Source organism: Rhododendron vialii, chromosome 6a (genome assembly GCF_030253575.1).
Source record: "Rhododendron vialii isolate Sample 1 chromosome 6a, ASM3025357v1".
NCBI classification, from domain to species: domain Eukaryota; kingdom Viridiplantae; phylum Streptophyta; class Magnoliopsida; order Ericales; family Ericaceae; genus Rhododendron; species Rhododendron vialii.
Genome location: NC_080562.1, coordinates 23,718,197 through 23,739,126, shown reverse-complemented (window position 1 = coordinate 23,739,126; position 20,930 = coordinate 23,718,197). Strand labels below are relative to the sequence as shown.

At 36.5% G+C, this 20,930-nt stretch overlaps 1 protein-coding gene across 1 annotated transcript; it reads left to right on the top strand.

The window, feature by feature from the left end:
- The first annotated feature begins 17,749 nt into the window (after window positions 1-17,749).
- LOC131328506 (G-type lectin S-receptor-like serine/threonine-protein kinase At5g35370) lies at window positions 17,750-20,138 on the top strand. Its single transcript, XM_058361445.1, has one exon. The coding sequence runs from the start codon at window positions 17,847-17,849 to the stop codon at window positions 20,136-20,138; it is 2,292 nt and encodes a 763-aa protein (XP_058217428.1). The 5' UTR covers window positions 17,750-17,846.
- The last annotated feature ends 792 nt before the right edge of the window (window positions 20,139-20,930 follow it).

Below are 20,930 nucleotides of genomic sequence, written 5' to 3'. Positions count from 1 at the left end.
TTTAGAAATTGCCAATGAATGTATTGACTTGATAAGACAAGTCATACCAAAAGTAGTCATCATTTAGCTTCCAAAAGAAGCAACCTTAGCCATGTCATGTATGCAAACCTAGAGTTATAGCCTTAAGCCTAATTATTCTAGGGTTACTTTCCTAGATACTTATATATATATATATATATATATATATATATATATGTACATAGTATAAGAAGAGAGAGAGAGAGAGAGAGAGAGAGAGAGAGAGAGAGAGAGAGAGAGGGAGGGAGAGGGAGAGAAGGAGGCCGAGAGTGAGAGTGAGAGGGAGAGGTGGAGTGTGTGCATGTGTTTTGTTCACTTCCACAAGCTACCTTTAGCTTTAAGCCTATTTATGACTTGACAACCCCTTTCTAGTCAATTTCTAACATAGAATCCTATCATCCTAGATTTGATTCCAAAGTAGCCTTTAATCATCCTAGAACCTAGCCTTAATTACCCTAGGATTTGACTACAACCTAGACCTATGAATGACTAAACATGGAAGGCTATGCCTTAGCCTAATCAAACCATACCCTAGACTTGTAAGACTTGCCAACCTAGACTATGATCACCTAGATTTTCCTAGAAAGCCTAAGATCCTACTTGATTTTATAGCCTTATGCCTAAAGATTGGATTTGACAAATCATGGCATGCTTGAAAGACTTGATTGGATAACACAATGGAGCAAATCCATGGGAGAATTGGAGAGAGAGAGAGGGCCGGCCATGGGGGAGAGAAAGGGAGCCAAATTTTGCTATAAATAGGACCCTTGTCCAAGCATTCAACTCACACCTTGAACTCTCCAACTTCTCTCTCTAGAATTCTTGCATTTGTTCTTTGTTCTTCCTTGTTCTTGCTTGTTCTTGAGTTCTTCTTGAAACTCATCCTAAACCTCCCTTTCGATCCATAAAGTTTAGTAGTTGTGGTCAAATACTAGTTTCGAGAGAAGCCTTTCTCTTTCGAAGCTACCGGAAGCTTACCGTAGGAAGTTATTCCGCCCGATCGTCAACTTACTTTCCGTAGTCGTCACTACCGCCAAGAAGAAAGGTAGAGTCCTTTGTCCACTAAACTCAACGTATAACGTAGAACCGTATGTTGGAAGTATAAGTAGATTTTCCGTATATGAGGTTATCTATCACCTATAGGTTTGAAATGTATGATAGTTAATAACTTATTTTCGCTAATGGAAGTGTGAGCATGTTGGAATAATCAACTTTTACTCTAATAAACATGTGTTGTTTTGAACTTCCTACAAAGAAAGAAAGAATGACTTTCGAAAGATAAGACTTTATCGTTTGATAGAAGTATTCGTATTTTGATCTTTAGGACGGTTATGAGCATGTATGCATGAATTGTTTGTATTACTTGTCTTGTTGTAAAGAATAAGTGATTTTCACTCCAAAGGCATCCGGACATGTGGCGTTATGCTTTGAGTGGTGATTTGAGCATGATTAGTAACATAGAGTTGGATGATCTTGCTAATTAGTTTCAAATCACAATGAATGATATATGATTACGTATGTGAAAAGTCCTACCGCGGAGTCGTTGCATGAAAACGAGACACGGAAATCAATGTGGATTTTTGCTTGCTCTTATCTCAATAGATATGTGTGAGTAGTTTTCCAAGGTTAGGTCATGGGGTGATTAACACCTCATGGCTTAAGTAGAATTGCGTTTTTCACTATAAAATTTAAACCTTTGGTTCGAGAATCAATGTGGGGTTCGGGTTTATTTGTCAAATCACTAAGGTGTTAATCTCCTTGATCATGTGTAGGTAAGAACATCGCCTACTTACCACACATGATTCTTGGAGCTCTGTCGCACGAGGCATTTGCTAAATAAATTCTAGAGCTAGCTTGGTAATCAAATCATCTTATTTTTCGGTTGGGGAACCTTAATTTTGTATCTTGAACTGCGTAATTGAGTGAGAAATGTAGTTTAACTTGAGTCGTGAGTGTTAGTAATTTCTAGACCTAACCTGCTTTTTATCTTAGTTTATTCGCTTTTTAATTTAGCCCCTTTTACTTTCCACTACAAACGTAAAACCAAGTTGGCTGTTTAAAAGCCGAAAGCCCTTGCTTGCATCTACAAATCCAGCAAAGCCATATTAATTATTCCCGTAGGTACGATCTCGGTCTTCCGGATTATTATGCTTCAACTGACATATTAAGCCCTACGCTTGGAGCGTTATTTCTTATATCGGAGCGAATAAAGCAACCATTGTGAGGATACTCGGGAGATCGGCGCGACGGAATCGAGGTTGGGTGAGTAGCTTGGTTATCTGCGAAGAGGAGCCAATGCAAATTTTGGGTGCCAATGGGAACCCGGCTCTGCGGAACCGAGGTTAGGTGTGTAAAATGACGATTTTGGAAATATTGATATGAGTATGAAATGTGAAAAATTGTGACACGGTCTATGAGGAGTCGCATAGGAGAAACCCAAAAAATCATGGACACCAACGTTAGTGTGGATAATGAATGTGGATGTGTCATTGTTAACTGTTTTGTCGAGTATGTATGAATTATGTGGAAATCATCGAATTTGTGATCGATTGTTTGTAAGTTAGGGGTTAGTGGGTATGGGTTATTCTATTGAGCTTTTGTAGCTCACGGTGTTGCCTTTGGTAACCCTGACATATTATATCGATGGCGACGCTGGTATAATGTGTCAGATTTGGTAGATGAACAGGGTGAGCTGCACACCTTGGAGGCTTTTGGAGCCGAAGAGCTGGCTAGGATGGAAGAGCAGGCGGAGCTGTAGTTAGGAACCTTAGTTTCCATTCCCTCGTGTAATAAAAGTACTCCCATAGGAGTTATGATGTAATAATGAGCCTGACTCTATTAAGATTTTCAATGAAATTTCCTATTTAACGTTCTCAAAATTCGGGGCGTTACACTTATAATTTTTTGCGTGTTTAACAAGGTGATTGGTTCGGATAATAATTTTGGGCATGAGAATGCGATGAGGATGAAAATTGAAAGTATGGAGGGGTATGGAAGGATGAGATATGCAGAGGAGTTGATCCCCTTGAGAAAATACTTACCTTTGATGGGTTAAAATCCTAATGTTTGGGCCGAAATCAAAAGCAAAAACCCAATGGGCCGTTCTAGATGATGTCACCTAAGAGCCGCTCTGTTTTCAAACTAAAAATTGCTATGGGTACAACACTTTGTGTACAACACTACTTGTACATTAGCAGGGCTCAACTTTCAAACTTGTACTCATCTTTTCTTTGTAGTCTTTGTTAAGGGAACTGAATTATTGACTATAATTAGGAATAATTTGGAAGACTAATTTTACTGTCAATTAAATTAAACAAGGGAGATTTAGTGTATAGTCCATTATTCCATTTACCAAACTCCACGCATCCACCCAATAATATCCTAACCTATTAGGTCCACGTGCCCTCTGAATAGACTAAAATAACCCTCGCTTGTCAATCTCGTTCTCGACCCAATCGAACCAATCAATGTAGACAAAGAATTGGATAAAGGGACGGTGGTCGGAGGCAGCTCGATTCAACGAACCACCACCACGGGACTGCCACCAACCTCCCTAGACCTTCCTCACCTGGGCCTTGTCTGCGGCGCAGTCGAGACCCGCCGAAAAACCACTTTTATTCCACGACATCCCAGTTTCTCTCTCTAGAAATTAAGCTATCGCCGGTCACCTTGCCGCCAACCACCACCGCCACCACTTCTTCTTTGGTACTTCACCTTCCTTTTGGGTCACACGTTGTCTGGGCCTGACTCCGGAGCCATCACCGCAATCGTTCGGGAAATTGAGAGCCGAAAGGTTCTGTTTTGAAAGAAGAGCATAAACTATTATTTTTTCTTTATTTTTTGTTTGTTCTATGTCATCACTTTCTAAAAAATGGGAAGACTATTTTTCTTTTCTTTTTTCATTCTATCTTTTTAATTTTTAAAAGAATAAAGGGAAATTTATAGAAATGGTCCTCCTAATTTCATTCGAGTCTCATTTTCGTACTCCAAATATCAATTACAACTCTTTTGACCTCAAATTTAGTTTTCGTACCAAATTGGTCCAATTGATAACTTCTATCAGCCAAACTGAAAGGAAAAAAATTAGATTGATGGCAATTTGGACGTTGCAGTTCGTACCAAGTTAGTCCAATTGATGACATCTGTCCTCAATCTAATTTTTTTCGTCCAGTTTGGCTGACAGACGTTATTAATTGGACCAACTTGATACGAAAATCAAACTTAAAGGTCAAAAGAGTTGCAATTGATACTTGGAGAACAAACATGAGACTCGAGTGAAACTAGGAGAATCATTTCTATAAATTCTCCAAGAATAAATAAACTTATCTAATGAAGTTATTATTAAGACGAATAACCGTATAAAAACAATAAATTTAATAGTCTTCCCATTAAAAAGGAAAAAGTACTCATTCACTTATTAAAAACAAACCCCACACACACACACACACACACATATATATTTTGGGTAGGTAAATAGCAAAGCACACTATACTCATTAAAAATACTCATTGATATCTAGTAAGTTGTTGAAAAACTTTTGATTTTTTCTTGCAAAAATTGTATTATTTTTAACACTCCGTTTTGCGGACCGAACAAAGAATTTGGGACGGAGGGAGTATTAAATGTTCACTAAATATAACCTCATGCATATTCACTAACTTTCATATGAGAATTATAGGTTTTTTTTTTCTAGTGAGTATTCACTAAGTTTCAAACGCAAATCTAAAAGTTAGGACACTAACTTTCATCCATAGCCAAAAACAGTTTACGCATACAAATATTGGAATGAGTAAGGTTTTTGTTGATTAGTATAGTAGGTTTAAGCAGTTTTTGTAAAAACAAAAGTAGTGACATCTCACTAGTTGTAATATATAAGTACACCTCACAAAAGTAGTGAGATTGTGACCCATGATCCGACGACATCCTTCAATATCAAAAAATGCAAAATTAAAAGTTAGTGAAGTTTCACTAACTTTTTAAAAAGTGTTTTATGCTCAAATTTAGAGGATGCTCACTAGTTTTTATAACAAGTGTCAGTTTCCAAAATACCTTGTGAATGCCCACGGTATGTTATCTAGTGAAGTGTCACTAGTTTTTTTGAAAAGTATTTTTCGCTCAAATCTAGAAAATGTTCACTAGTTTTCAAATCTAGTGTTTTATATAATGTTCAGTAGTTAGTGAAGTTTCACTAGTTTTTTAAAAAGTGTTTTATGCTCAAATCGATCTCTATGCTCACTAGTTTTTATAATAAGTGTCAGTTTCCAAAATACCTTGTGAATGCCCACGAGATATTATCTAGTGAAGTGTCACGTGTCACTAGTTTTTTTGAAAAGTGCTTTTTGCTCAAATCTAGAGAATGTTCACTAGTTTTCATAACAAAGTGCCAATTTTTGTAAAGTTTTGGGTGTCCAAATCTGGTGGATGTTCATTAGTTTTCGGTGTCCAAACTAGTGAGGTATGACTTTCAATAACAATAGTAGAAAGCATACATAGAAATGGTATTGAGTTATGAACTGAATATTCATGAGATTTCAAGCTTTGTATTCTGCTATCAATTACAGCATGCCAATGGTATCAAACTCATAAAAGTGTAATAGAATTACGGGAAATTTATAGAAATGGTTCTCCTAGTTTCACCCGAATCTCATTTTCATCCTCCAAGTATTAATTGCAACTCTTTTGACCTTCAAGTTTGATTTTCGTACCAAGTTGATCCAATTGATAACGTCTGTCAGCCAAACTGGACCAAAAAAAAAAAGATTGATGGTAGACGTCATCAATTGAACCAACTTGGTACGAACTATAATGTCCAAACTGTCATTAATTTGATTTTTTTCATCTAGTTTGGCATACAAAAGTTATAAATTGGACCAATTTAGCACGAAAACTAACTTAAATGTCAAAAGAATTATAATTGATACTTGGAGGACAAAAATGAGACTCGAAAGAAACTAGGAGGATCATTTATATAAATTTTCCTAGAAATATTCTAGTGAGCATTCACGAGATTTTAAGTTATGAATATTGAAGCCGAACAGTTGGTGATTTTTTTATAAAAGCACAAAAGTAAATGACTAGTATTATCACCAAGCAACTATATATACAAGGAGGTTTGGATCAATTAGATCAACTAGTCCTCTTTTGCTATATTGGTTCTTCTATTAGGAATTTCGATGAACACATGGTGTGCAAAGTTCTTTAGTAAACTAGTGAACTCCATAGCTTTCAGAAGGGAACTTATCTCTCTCTCTCTCTCCCTCCACGGACTTTGTACCTCCTCTTCTCCTACCGCCGACTGCAACTTTCCGGCAACGACTCTACAGAAAGAAGGAAAATCATTGTTGTAGATCGCCGGAGTTGGTGCCGGTCACCAAACCTTCGTCTCTACTTCATTGATCGCCAGAGGTAGCGCTAAAAAATCACCAGTGGCCGAAGGTAGTCGGAGGACAAGGTAATAGTAAGGAAAAATAGGATTTAAAACATAAAAGTGAATTTTTGTCTTGCCGAAGATAGAAGATGGACCTTAGACCTTACTGTAACGATCCGAATTTTTGCCCTATTTTTTTTAATAAAGAAATTATTTTTAATCAAATAGTCTATAGTAATCGATTAATACTTAAAAGTGTAATTAGATTAAACTAGAACCTAGATTAATTTTTGGTGATTAAAATTAGTTTAGCATATACATTATTAATTACCTTGTAACTATGTATATCTGTGTCTATATATCTATAAAATAGATATTAGTAACCATCCCACAATTTATGAGATTATGCTCCCATCCCCTCTCCCTCATCTCTTTCGATTCTTTCTCACCCTCTCTCCACTTCCCATCCTCCCACATACCTACCCATACTTCCTATAACTCCCCCATCACCTCACATCCCCCTTAATCATCTCCACCTTTTCCCCTTCTTTCCCCATTTAATGAGAGAGAGAGAGAGAGAGAGAGAGAGAGAGAGAGAGAGAGAGTGTGTGTGTGTGTGTGTGTGTGTGTGTGTGTGAGTGAGTGAGTGAGTGAGTGCTGGGTAGTAAAGGAGGAGTAGAAGAAAATAAGAAAGAGGGAGGAGAAGAAAAATAAAGAAGAGCAGAGGAAGAAGGCACCACCACAAACTTCATTTTCGTTCATTCCACGTACCTGTTTTTATGACCATTCTCCTCCTAGTTAAATTCATTTTTAGGCTTAATTTGTTTTCTTCATGAAACTTGTAGAGGCTGTTGAGAGCTTCGATTCCAACCCAAGAATCACCCAAAACAGTCAAGAATTGATAGAGTCATCGCCATTCAAAGTTTGGTAAAATTCTCGAATTTTGATTTCCAGACAGATTCAGCGACCCTTCTAATTTTTCATTTTTCTCCTACTTCTTCACAAAAGTTGTAAGGCGTTTCAAGAGCTTCACGTTAGACACAAGAATCGTCCAAAACGATAGAGGGTTGGTCAAGTTATTTCAGTCCAAAGTTGCTGCTGGAATCCCGATTTTTCGCAGCTCAACGAAAACCCACCGGACTCCACGGTCAAGCTTTTTGTCCGGCCCGAGGTAGAATAATCGCTTCCCTACTTTCTCCGAAGTATATTTAGTTCATGTATTCTGATTTAAATGAGTTATAATGGAAGGAATCGAAACCACAGATTAAAACCTTGAAATCTAAACAATACTCTGTTTTTCCGGAAAACTCAATGTAAAATGCACAAATGTTGGACTGTTATTGCACCTAGACCCCTATAAGTTTTTAGTTTTCGAATTTGGCCCTGCACTATGTTTAGACTTAAATCTATTTCACTTTTGTTACATTAAAATGTTTAGAATGATGAATACTAATTGCATGTCCTTGCTAAATGTTAATGAAATCATAAAATGTTTAAGTAAACATTAGCTAACCTTACTATACGTAGTAAAATGATAATTTTGTGAAAAGGAAAAAAATAGATTAATTTAAAGTATATGAATTGACTAAGTCAGTAGCATGTACTTACAATTATAATAGTTACTCCAATAAAATCAATAAATGAACATGCTTGAGCAACAGAACTTAGTAACTCCAAATGCATCGGCCCAATCTCAATTCTTTATGTGTTTAAATATTTGCACCTATCGACTGTTATATTGTTGTCTCATTGAAATGAATCATGTTATGAATTGAGCTGTTATTGATTATATCATGTTGTATGTGCTAGAATGGACCTAGATTTACTGGGTGATTACAAGTAGTGATTCACGTATACGATGTTAAGTAATGGGAAAATGGTAATTGATAAAGTGTTGAGATGTGAGATTGTAGGATTGTGATTTGAGCCATGGCTATGGTAAGGGTAACCAATGGGGCCCTGTGTTGAAAAGGGTTACCTGCGGGGCCCGATGATAAGATATGTTGTGACACTAGCGTATAATAGGTCATGGAAAGTTTCTCTTCGAGGAAGGGAATGGGTCCCATGAGAGAGTTATAGTTAGTGAGACATTAATGTATGATACGTTATGGGAAGTTTATCTTTGGGGAATGGGTCCTATAAGATGGTTATAGTTAGTGTGGTGTAGTAGATATCCGACCCTAATGTATGATACGTTATGAGAGGACTCGATTCTCCTATTATGATCTTAAGTGAGAACATGCTAGGTACATAATTTAGGTGCGCTCACATAGGATCCTAGTACAGGATAAGCAAGAGGAAGGGTGGACCTATGAGACGGTTGTAGTTAGTGGATGTGAGAGGAAATGATCTTGTGGAGATGATCCTTAGATTTCATGTAAGTCGATGGATAATAAAGAAAAGGACGATGTGCTGTTAATCTGTACCTTTTGTATGTTATAAATTATTATATTGTTGATCAGCTAATTGTAAGGTAAGGGGTTAGTAGGGTTGAGATTTTCTACTGAGTTTCAAAACTCATTATAGTGCCATTGGGCTGGCTTTTCATGTCAGGTAATCCGGAGACCGAAGAACAGAATCATCTTCAAGATGATTATTATTAGGGTGAAGACCTCCCAACTGAGGAAAGGGAGTTTCTCGAGCTTTGGATGCCTTACTTTTAGAAGCTCTGTTAATTTAAAGTATTGTCATTTGAATTTTCAAAAGTGTTATCACATTTGTTAAACTCTGTTTTATTTCATTGGGTTGTAAGACAGTTAAGTAGTTTTGAAATTTGGTATTTGAGATTTCCGCTGTTAAACTCTGTTTAATAAAATTTCATTTCTTAAATTAGTTTTATGAATTATTAAATAAATTAGAAATAATTTAATTAACGTGTCCGAAAATCGGGACGTTACAGTTACAAACTATCATCAGTGGACACCACACTTTACAGAAAAAGTAAGTGGATTGGGCATTGGTGGGCATTGGTCAAACACATACAATGGACCTTACACCAATTCTCTTTAATTAAACAAACCCAATCAAAAACGGGTAAGCATGGGCTAGCGGCTAGCCTGCCAAAAGGAATAGTACTTAAAGATTTTCAAATTTGGCACTTAAAAAAGAGAGCAAAATTCGTCTTTATTTTGAATGCTACTACACTGGATTATGAATCTCGTTTTAAATTTATACAGTATTACCTTATTTAAGCATTTTCTTGTAAAAAAAAAGTTTGATAACTCGGGGTGTCTGAAAATTTCTTATAACTACGGAAAAGTTTAAGTAACATTGAAAATAGCTAGGGAGTGGATATTATTTTAGTTATAATAGTTATCAATATATCCATTTTAAGCAATCTCTAAACATGTCGTGGCAATCCGGCATAGTTTACATGTCTATTTTTTTAATATTTTTTAATAATATATTTAGGTTTAATTTGCTAATATTATTGAATTTTATTTCTAGTGTAGATTTATCTAGATCATAACCACCAAAAAATGAGAAAAACATATTTATTTATCAATATCTGATCATACTGAGATTTCGCAAACTTACAATTTTTCGCGTGTTATACAAGGTGATCGGTTCGGATAATAATTTTGGGCATGAGAATGAGAGGAGGATGAAAATTGAGAGTGTGGAGGGGTGTGGAGGGACGATATATGCAGAGGAGTTGATCCCCATGAGAAAATACTTAGCTGTGATGGGCTAAAATCCTACAGTTCGGGCCGAAATCGAAAGCGGAAACCCAATGATTATCTATGCGGGCCGTTCTGGATGATGTCACCTAACAGCGGCTCTGTTTTCAAACTGAAATTGCTATGGGTACACACTAGCTTGTACACTTGCAGGGCACAACTTTCAAACTTGTACTCGTCTTCTCTTTGTAGTCTTTGTTAGGGGAACTGAATTATTGACTATGATTAGGAATAATTTGGAAGACAATTTTACTATCAATTAAACAGACCCAATCAAAATCGGGCAAGTATTGGCTCGTTGCTAGCTAGCCTGCTAAATGGGATTGTATTTAAGAGATTTCGAATTTGGCACTTAAAAAAGAGAGCAAAATCCATTTTCATTTTGAATGCTACGTACTACACCAGATTATGAATCTTGTTTTAAATTTATAATATCTTATTTTAAGCATTTTCTTGTAAAGATAAATTATGATAACTCGAGGTGACTAAATATTTCTTATAACTATGGGAAAGTTTAAGAAACATTGAAAATAGGTAGCAGATATTATTTTAGGATAGTTATCAGTATATCCATTTTAAGCAATCTCTAAACATGTCATGCCAATCCAGCATAGTTTACACGTCTATTTGTTTTTATTTTTTTAATAAGATTTTTAGGTTTAATTTGCTAATATTATTTAATTTTATTTCTGGTGTAGGTTTATCTAGATAATAACCACCAAAAAATGAGAAAAACAGATGTTCTAGAATTTGAAAAGGTACAATAAAAACAAATATAACTCAGTACAGATCGAGGGTGGAAAATATTTCGTGCAGTTGTTCTTCGTGTTGACTTTCTATGCCACCAAGTGGTCGGTTCAATAAATAAGTAGTTGGAGTTCATCATTGAATGCTTAAGTTTTTATAACGTCTTGGTGGGGCTAAAATATTCGTTAGTCGCCATGGAACTTTAACTTTGATCCCGACAATGGTGCACGTACTGTTCACTTCAGTGGGATTTCGTGCAAATGGTTATGTGGTGCAAAATGCAATATTCCATTACCAATATATAGATCAACCTGTATATTTCCGTATCCATCTCTGGTATGGGGCTTTTTGCAATTTCGTCAAAACTTTTTGTTTTTTGTTTTTTTGATTTGCAAAAAGGGTGGGAGAGGACGACCAGCGTAGCAACCCCCTTGGGCATGATCATAGGGGCTTCCAACCCACTAGTGGAATGTTCGGTTCGAGCTATATATAGCTATTATCCGTGAGAGCAGACCGTCACCACAGCACCACCTAGGTACAAGATGGCATAAGCACCAATTAATATCAAACCACTGAAACTGAGAGAAGTCGAACAAATTAAATCCAAAACCAATATACTTAAAAGAAGGAAAATAAGTTCTTTTTTGGAAACTGATATTTCTTTTTGTACAAAGTTTCTTAAGAACAAAATGCTTAACAGCTAAATTCGCCTTCATTTGTGAACAAAGTTTCTTAAGAACAAATTAAGTTCTTAACAGCTATATCAATGGCCAACTATATACGTAGCTAATATCATGCGAATTGACTTTATTTCGAAAAAATAAAGCTAGAGTATGTCAATGGTGCTTAAACAAATTTAATTTGGCCTCAAGAAAGAAAACTTAATTTAAGTTTCATTTTACGTACAGTTCATGCCACTACCAGACATAAATGGAGAATCTCAAAAGTCAAATCATATTAAATTGGACCGGTTCCACTCACAAATCAGTTGACCCAACATTTCATACAAGTTTTGCATAGAACCCATGCAAATGATCGGAGTCGTTCAATTTATTTAAAACATGTTTTTAAGAGCTCCCGTAAAAAAAAATCAACTCATTCTGATATCAGTAAGTGCTTGATCGGTTCATTTAGTTGATTCCAATCAAATTTTACAGGATAAAATTGAATGAATCGATCAAACCATTGCAGATATCCGAATGAGTTGATTTTTCTTGAAAACTATTAAAAATATGTTTAAACAAATTGAACGGCTCCGATTATTTGCGTGGAACTCCGATTAATTTTGTGTTAAATATTTTGTAAGCGGAACCGGCAATCCGATAAGTATATTACTGTTTTTTCCCTTTCGGCATGTTGTAAGCCCAAAAGTTATAAATTGATGATTAATCTTGCTCAAGTTGCACCTGTTATTTTTTTAATTACTTTATAAACCGATGCCCGATGCAGATGCCATCTATGCACATATCACTAGAGAGATAAACAGAAATTATGAGTTGACAATTTTGCAATTATCAAACTTTTGTGCCAATGGCAATGTCAAACCGTTGACATGCTTATAATATGAAGCTTAACTCAAGGGCCTCAACCACCAAGCTTAACTCATTGGGCTTGTAACACCCCGATTTTTGGAAACATTAATTTAATAATTATTAAATATTTATTAAATAAAAAGAAATATAAAGTCATTACAAGTTAAAATCCTCCTTAAATTCAAATTCAAATTCAAATTATATAATAGATAGGGGAGGACACTAATTAAGGTAAATCTTCAAGGACACTAATTAAAGTAAATCTTCTACTTGTGCTGTTTTTCTTCCTCAATAAGTCTTTGATCCGCACCGTACTCGTTCATCTAATAATATTTCCCCTATATGTCTCCTAACTCTAGCACAAGATGACAGGACAACAAAAAGTAGCACCATGAGCAATTAGGTCCAATTGCTAACTATTATCCCTATGTCCTATACTCTAACAAAAATAGCATGTAACAGTTTATCTTTTCACAAAAATTAAACATCACAGAACTAAAGTGTCAATGTCTTTTCAGAGTTATCGTAATCGCAGCGTATTGTTAAGAGTGTCATCATTTTCCATTTGCTGAATTCGCTTAATTTCCATTCCACCAAGGTGTACTATGACCTCATAGTGCGCTATTGTAATACATGAATTGTGCGTGAGTCCGAAAATTTTTATTGTCTAGCAAAGTGAAACATAAATGTAGCTATAAAGCCTTTTTAAGCATCTTCTCTGCGGTCTCCTATATCAGAACTTTTTCACTATTCTTTTCTATCAAAAATTTCCATCGATCGAAAGTGATATATGCGGATCAAAAAAAAAAAAAAAAAATCGAAAGTGATATATGTGGGTGATATTACAAAAGTTTACACCAAAAAATAAAATATTACAGTGGACAAATTAACAGGCTGAGTTGCAGAAATATCAATCTCTTTAAAGAGATTCAAGCCCTCTACGGTAACAAACCGGTGCAGTAGAAAATCTCTAACTTGTCTCCTCCAGGATATAAACAGTCCAATAATTTATCGTATGGTTCATACCTATTCTGCACACGTAGGAGAACCCAAAGCTCCACAAAAGAACACCCTTACACTTTTTCCAAGACTCTCATGTACATATTAAAAACTCACCGACTAGTTTTTTAGAGAACAAAGATGGAGGGGAGAATTGAGTATGGAAATGCTAAGTGTTTTGGAGAAATCTTGGTATTACTATAGGCTTTATCTTTTGTTTTTTGGCTGAGATAACTCTTGCATACAAAACCACTTGTGCAGGCTATATATAGGCAAGAAAGAATCCAAATTATATCTATACCATTAAGGGCCTGTTTGGATGGAGTGAAAACAGGGGGGCAAAAATAAGAGGGGTAAATGGGGTGGGGCTCACTGTTGAGCCGGTGTTTGGGAACGAAAATTGGAGGGGTCTTAGTTTTCACCCCTTCTTCCTTTTCACCCATTTCAGGGATTCTCGGGTATAATTTTTGGGCACCCCTTGACCTCCCCAAATTTAATCCGGCTTTAGAGGGGAGGAATTTGGACGAAATCACCCTTGCTTATCCCCTTTCTCCAACTCGAAAAACTCCTTATTTAGTTTCAGAACTCTCTTAGGGTGCTTATTAAAAGGCCTTAGAACAAAAAATCCATTATGACCATTTAAGATAAAATGATCAGAAAAATAAGATCTTCGCACTGGTTCAAACGGATTGAAAATTGGAACACTTATTTTTTTTTACACCATTTATATATTAAAAAATATAGTTAAAAAAATTAAGTATTTCAATTTTCAACCCATTTGAACTGGTGCGAAAATCATATTTTTTTAACGGTTTTGCTATTGTCAGCCCAGTGGGCTGACGATAAACACACTAAAAGACAAGAAAAACACGTATTTCTGTGCACTTTTTACATCTTTTAATACACATTCACACACCTACTATCGTCAGCCCATTGGGCTGATTTTAGAATTTTCATTTTTTTAATTATTTTATCTTAAATGGTCATAATGGCTTTTTGGTTCTAAGGCCTTTCAACGATCACCCGAAAACTCCTTATTTAGTTTCAGAGCTCTTTTAAGATGCTCATTGAAAGGCCTTAGAGCCAAAAATTCATAATGACCATCTAAGATAAAATTATCAAAAAAATAAGATATTCGCACTGGTTCAAACGGATTGAAAATCGGAATACTTAATTTTTTAACTATGTTTTTTAATATATAAATGGTGTAAAAACGTTTTTTAATATAAAATTTTTAGAATAGACATTTTTTAATATTAATTTTTGAATTTATATACTTATTTTAATACGTAATCAAATTCAACACTGCATATGGACAAAATAGTCATTTGACAGCTTTTCCCACCATCCACCCCTTCTCATCCCCCCATTCTATAAACCATCCAAACAAAGTCAAATTTTATCTCCCTATTTAATACTCTATCCAAACCACATACTATTTTATCCTCCCTCCATAAACCATCAAAATTAATATCCCCTATTATTTTATCCCCCCTTCATATTTTTTATCCCCAATTTTTTACCTGCATCCAAGCGGGCCCTAATGACTAAATCTTTTAATCTCTTATAACTAGATAGATATGCTCCCGATTCTTTCTACATTTGCTAGATTTGTCCTTAGTTATCCAACACCCAAATAAAAGCAATGATCAGATATGATCTTGCAAGAGAATACATAAATAAATGTTGTGATTTTAAGATCAAATTTGATTCTATGAATGGATACCCAATTAAATGCTAAGATAAGAGCCTCCCACACAGATATACCCAATTTTTAAAAGTCTAGCACCAATATTGTGAGGGGAAGTTAATGTTAAAATATTAAAACATCCAACAATATATTCTAGGCTTTTAGTGCTTTCGCCTATCCGTTAGCTGCCAGCTGTTCACGACTCCTCCCTTCTTGCCTATTGAAGAATATTAACAGTAGCCAAATACTCCCTCCATCCCATTTTTGGGTCGTTTTCAATATTCGTGCAATTCTTGAAACTCTTATATCTCCCCAATTTATAATATATTTTATAATTTTAAAAACATTGTATTATAGATATAATCGAAAACTATCAAACAAAATTCATATTGCATATTTTTAGAAATTCATATTAAAAGATATAAGAGTTTAAAAAATGACACGAATATCAAAAAAATCTAATGAAAATGGGACAGAGGGAGTAAACCATTTTTGTCAACCAAACAAAATTACGCAATTGCTTACATCTCATGACCCTAGACAAGTTATGATTCAAAAAGATGCCTTTGCCACCAAATTATGTTGATCTTTACAACCTAGAACTATGATATAATGTTAAAAAAACCCATCAAGTTTAGGCAAGTCAACTCATCAATGCACATGCATATATTAATAAAAAATGGTTACGCATGTGCATTATGATTGGTCAATTATGGCCGTTCAAAAAAAATGATTGGTCAATTATGGATCGACGATTGAGAAAAGCGTGAGCAGGAAGAGATTGGCAAGGCCTAGAAATTGACTTGGCCAATTTCTTATAGATGGGGAAATATTTGAACACTTGGAAAGAATGAAACATGTGTACGAGAAAGAGGGTGAATTTCATTGGCCACTTGGTTTTGAAGGCAAAGATAGTTGTGAACAAATAGGGGTGAATGATTTTTGCACTCTATTTTTTCATACATGCACTTGAAATGTTGTTTTTAGGGTTTCAAATTACACAAATAAAAAGAACTGGATGATTCACTCCGCTTGGTTCCCATTTTTTAGAGTAACTTATTACTTTCGGCACAATTTCCAATAAATCTCTTTATCTCTCTCCACTCATTATCACTCATTATATCTAAAATTACTTTCTAAAATATAAACCAAACAAAGTGCACTTATGAAAATATAGAGTACGAAAATCAATTTCCCTAATAAAAAGTAGAGAAAAATATGTGGAAGTTCTTCTCTTACTAATTTTTGTGCTCTATGGCCAGTATGCCAATAAGATAATGCTTCTGTTTCCGAAAAAACAAGGCAAAAAATAGTTAGAGTCTTTTGACCAGTCTTCTGTGAAATCAATGCTTGTTTCATGTTATAGTATTTTTATACTTAAAAAAACTTACAAACAAATATATTGCAAAAAAGTTTACTCAGATTGTTGCGTGGGCACCTGTGGGTGGAATGGGGGATGTTGCTGTAGTGTGGTGATCTAGCCGTTTATCTCGAAAATCAACGGTTTGAATCTTAATCGAGCAATGGATAACTAAGATTTATATGTGCTCAGACTCAATCCAAATTGTTTGTGTTGAGATAAATGGCCGAATCGGCCACTCTACACAGTATAGTATGAGAGCACAGTATAGTTAGGGAGGTGCGCCACAGCATCGCCATTCCCCTATGGGTGTATATATCTGCCAAAACTGCCTCACTCTATTATGTAAGAAAAAGTTCACTCACATGCATGGTCACTACTAATGGCAGAACCAGAATATTCTAAATAGGGCCGGAAGTGCCGATAATTAAAAGTTAAATAAAAAATCTTTCTGCACTGTGTTTATATGCAGTATTTAGTGCAACAATTATAGATTATATGTAAGGGTAATACCCAAACAGGGGTTCCGGGAACCTCACGCTTACCTGCATGTCCGCTCCCGGTACTACTGATCAAGGAGTTCCAATGAGTTTGATCAAGCATTTAAAATCGATTCTTTTCAAGATGACAATGGTTCGATCAAGAACTTAATGATATCTGATCTAACTGATTTTTGATACACTTTTGTACTCGATGAGTTCTATAAAGTAAGTCGGAATGAGACCGAAGAGGACCATGCTCGCAAGGGACAGCCCGGTGCTGCATGCCCTTTAGAGGGGCAGCATCAACCCCAGATCCGTGTATAAGGTACTGCAATTATTACCGATTGGATAAATCCATTCACTTAATACCGTCACTAAATTCCACATATTTCCAAAACTCCAGTTAATGGCATCCCCGAATCTGCACTGTTTTCCGCCTTGGACCACATATCAGGGTCAACTCAGTAGAGAGAGAGAGAGAGAGAGAGAGAGAGAGAGAGAGAGAGAGAGAGAGAGAGAGAGAGAGAGAGAGAGAGAGAGAGAGAGAGTCCATTACCCCCAAAAAAAAAAAAAAGTCAGTCCCCTAGTCAACGGAATGGGGATTTAGAGTGGCGAAAGAAATGGAGAAAGCCAGACCAAAGCGATAGACCATTTCCATCTCCTTCCTTCTCTAGCTAGCTGATATGGATTCCTTTCCATTCATCTTCTCAATCTTGTTATCTTTTTGTGCTATTGTATCTTGTTCTTCTCCAACGTCAGATTTTATATTATATCCAAATTTCACTGCTTCAAGTCTCCATTTCATTGATGGTTCCGTTGGCTTCTTAACCTCCCTTAACGGAACGTTCAGAGCAGCTATCTCAAGTCCAGGTGGTCAAGGAACCATCTTCTATTTGTGCATCGTTCACGTGCTTTCCAATACCATTACCTGGTCTGCTAATCGTGACGCACCCATTTCTAGTACAGGAACCATGACTCTTTCTGTAACTGGAATTGTAATCACAGATCAAGGCAGCAGCATAAAATGGTCAACTCCTCCGTTAAATTCTTCGGTCTCGTCTCTACAGCTAACTGAGACTGGGAATCTTGTGTTACTCGATCAATATAATGCTATTCTTTGGGAAAGTTTTCGCTATCCAACGGATACAATTGTGATGGGGCAAAAATTGCCCGTAGGGGTATTCCTATCCAGCGCGGTATCAAGTAGTGACTTGTCAGTTGGCGGTTACTGGCTTTCAATAACTGCCTCTGATGCTTTACTGCAGTGGCAGAATATGACTTACTGGAAGCTATTGATGGGTGCCGCAGCTTACACAACCTCGAGTTACCCGGTGGAGTACATGGCGATGAACCAAACGGGTCTTTATTTGTACGGTAATAATGGTTCTGCAGTTGTAATTCAGGTGAACTTATCTATATCAGATTTTGGGATTGCCAAGTTAGATTATTCTGGCCAGTTCAGTGTTAGTAGCTTATCTGGTACTAAGTTCAACAAGGTATTCACGGGGCCAGATGATAAATGCCAAATCCCATTCATATGCGGAACCCTTGGCTTGTGTAGTGACGATGTTGATAATCACATATGTTCGTGCCCATCCAACTTCCATTTCAGTTCACAGAGCCAAAATCAAACTGTTTGTGTGCCAAATGACAGTTCTTATTCGTTGTCAAATTCGTGTAATTCAACTGATACCAGCAATACGGGTAACTCCTCGTTTTCATATTTGAGCCTTGGCTATGGTATCGACTACTTTGCTAACGATTTCACGAGCCCTGTGAAGTACAGTGTAAAGTTGTCTGCCTGTGAAGATCTCTGCTCAATGGACTGTTCCTGCTTGGGAATTTTCTATGACAACTCATCAAGTTCATGTTATTTGCTTCAAAACCAGCTGGGATCAGTTATGTCAACCGCCAGTAGCAATAATGATCGCTTGGGTTTTGTTAAAACAATAGTCAGGCCTTCGCCTGTTAATAGTGAGCAAGCACTTGAGTTTCCCAAAGTTGCTCTAGTGTTGTTGCCTTTCATTGGGTTCTTCCTTTTAGCTGCTCTTGGATTCTTCTTGTGGAGAAGATATACAAGCTCTAAAACTGAGAACTTAAATCTCAACAGTCAGGCCATTCCTTTTTCGGATGACTTGGATGGCTTCTCCATCCCAGGATTACCTATAAGATTTGAGTATGCAGAACTCGAGGCGGCAACTGATCAGTTCAAGAATATTATAGGGTCAGGTGGGTTTGGTGCAGTGTTCAAGGGTACACTCCCCGATAAATCACATGTGGCGGTGAAAAAGATCACTAATTTTGGTGTTCAAGGGAAGAAGGATTTTTGCACTGAGATAGCCATCATCGGAAATATTCACCACGTCAATTTGGTTGGGTTGAGAGGGTTTTGTGCTGAGGGGAGAGAAAGGCTTCTGGTTTATGAGTATATGAACCGTGGATCCTTAGAGCGCACCCTCTTTGGGAATGGACCAGTCTTAGAATGGAAAGAAAGAGTTCAAATAGCACTTGGAACGGCACGTGGACTTGCGTATTTGCATAGTGGGTGCCAGCAGAAGATCATCCATTGTGATATCAAGCCTGAGAACATACTCCTCCACGACCATTTCCAGGCCAAAATCTCCGATTTCGGGCTGTCTAAACTTCTGAGCTCTGAACTATCTGGTTTATTCACGACAATGAGAGGAACTCGTGGGTATCTTGCTCCTGAATGGCTTACTGGCTCTGCGATCTCTGACAAGGCTGACGTTTACAGTTATGGAATGGTTTTACTGGAAATTCTGAGTGGAAGGAAAAACTTCTCTTTGCAAAGGCGAAGCGAATGTATGAAGGATGAAGGTGGTGGTGGTGGGTACTCATCATCTTCTTCAGGACAAGGAATTGTTTATTTCCCCATTTTCGCTTTAGAGATGCATGAACAAGGAAGGTACATGGAACTTGCAGACCCCAGGCTCGAGGGGAGAGTCACTAGTGAAGATGTGGAGAAGTTGGTGCGTGTGGCTCTATGTTGTGCGCATGAGGACCCGACACTTAGGCCAAATATGGTTAGTGTTGTTAGCATGTTGGAAGGTGATATCCCTTCAGGTCAGCCGAAGTTGGAGTCGTTGAACTTTTTGCGATTTTATGGGCGTCGATTTGCTGAGGCAGCTTGTACGATAGAAGAGAATAATGGGGAAGTTGATGTTATATTTCCACAATGGAGTGCTTCTTTTACCAGTTCAAGGAGTAGCTTGCCTCTTAACTCCTCTCGGATATCATCATAGCAAATTAATGTCAGGGCCTAGAGAGTATCGAATGACTAATTAAGCTTTGTAAAATTATTTATGCATTTTTACTGTGGATAAATAGTTTTACCGTCAAATAGTCGTCATGTTCTTCAATGTCATTACACTTTATTTTTGTGTCGTGTACGTGTAAAGACATTGTTTATCAGTTGATGGTTAGACCTGATTGCATGTAATGTTTCTATATATCTAGACTTTGTTTTTTTACTCTTTACTTGGGGAATTTCATAGTATACTCTATCTAGGTAGGTCGTCGATCGTCGGAAGGCAATTAAGGAAGGACGGAAACCCACTTCGACTATATTATCATGATAGCAATAACCCCATATATGTAGATGATTCATAGGTACACAAGGTGGTTTTGATGTGCTACGACTGCTTATTGGGTGCTATAAGTTCTTTGCCATATAACATATGCCTTTTGGTACGTGTCCATTCAGCTAGAGAATTTGTTGTCCTTCGTTTAGTAAAGTGAATTTGTAGTTCTCTTGTCCATCGATACATTCCAAACTCTAACTTTTTCCTTACTCTGTCACTTACATTTGAACCTTGAAGACAATTTGTGGAAACATTGATCTTCAAAGTAGAATTGAAAAGATTTTATAAATATTATTCAAGTCCCAAAGTAATATGTATTTTTGGTGTGTTTTTGTTGGTACAATCCAAAGTACTAAGTATCATCTGATTATTTGTCAGCAAAACATAGAAGTTGAAATTACATATATTGCATGTCGTCGAAAAAATACAACTCTGTAAGAATGAGTTAAAATC

Excerpts from the sequence above, each read along its gene's own strand:
- LOC131328506 (XM_058361445.1), top strand. The coding sequence starts at position 17,847 with ATGACTCTTTCTGTAACTGGAATTGTAATCACAGATCAAGGCAGCAGC.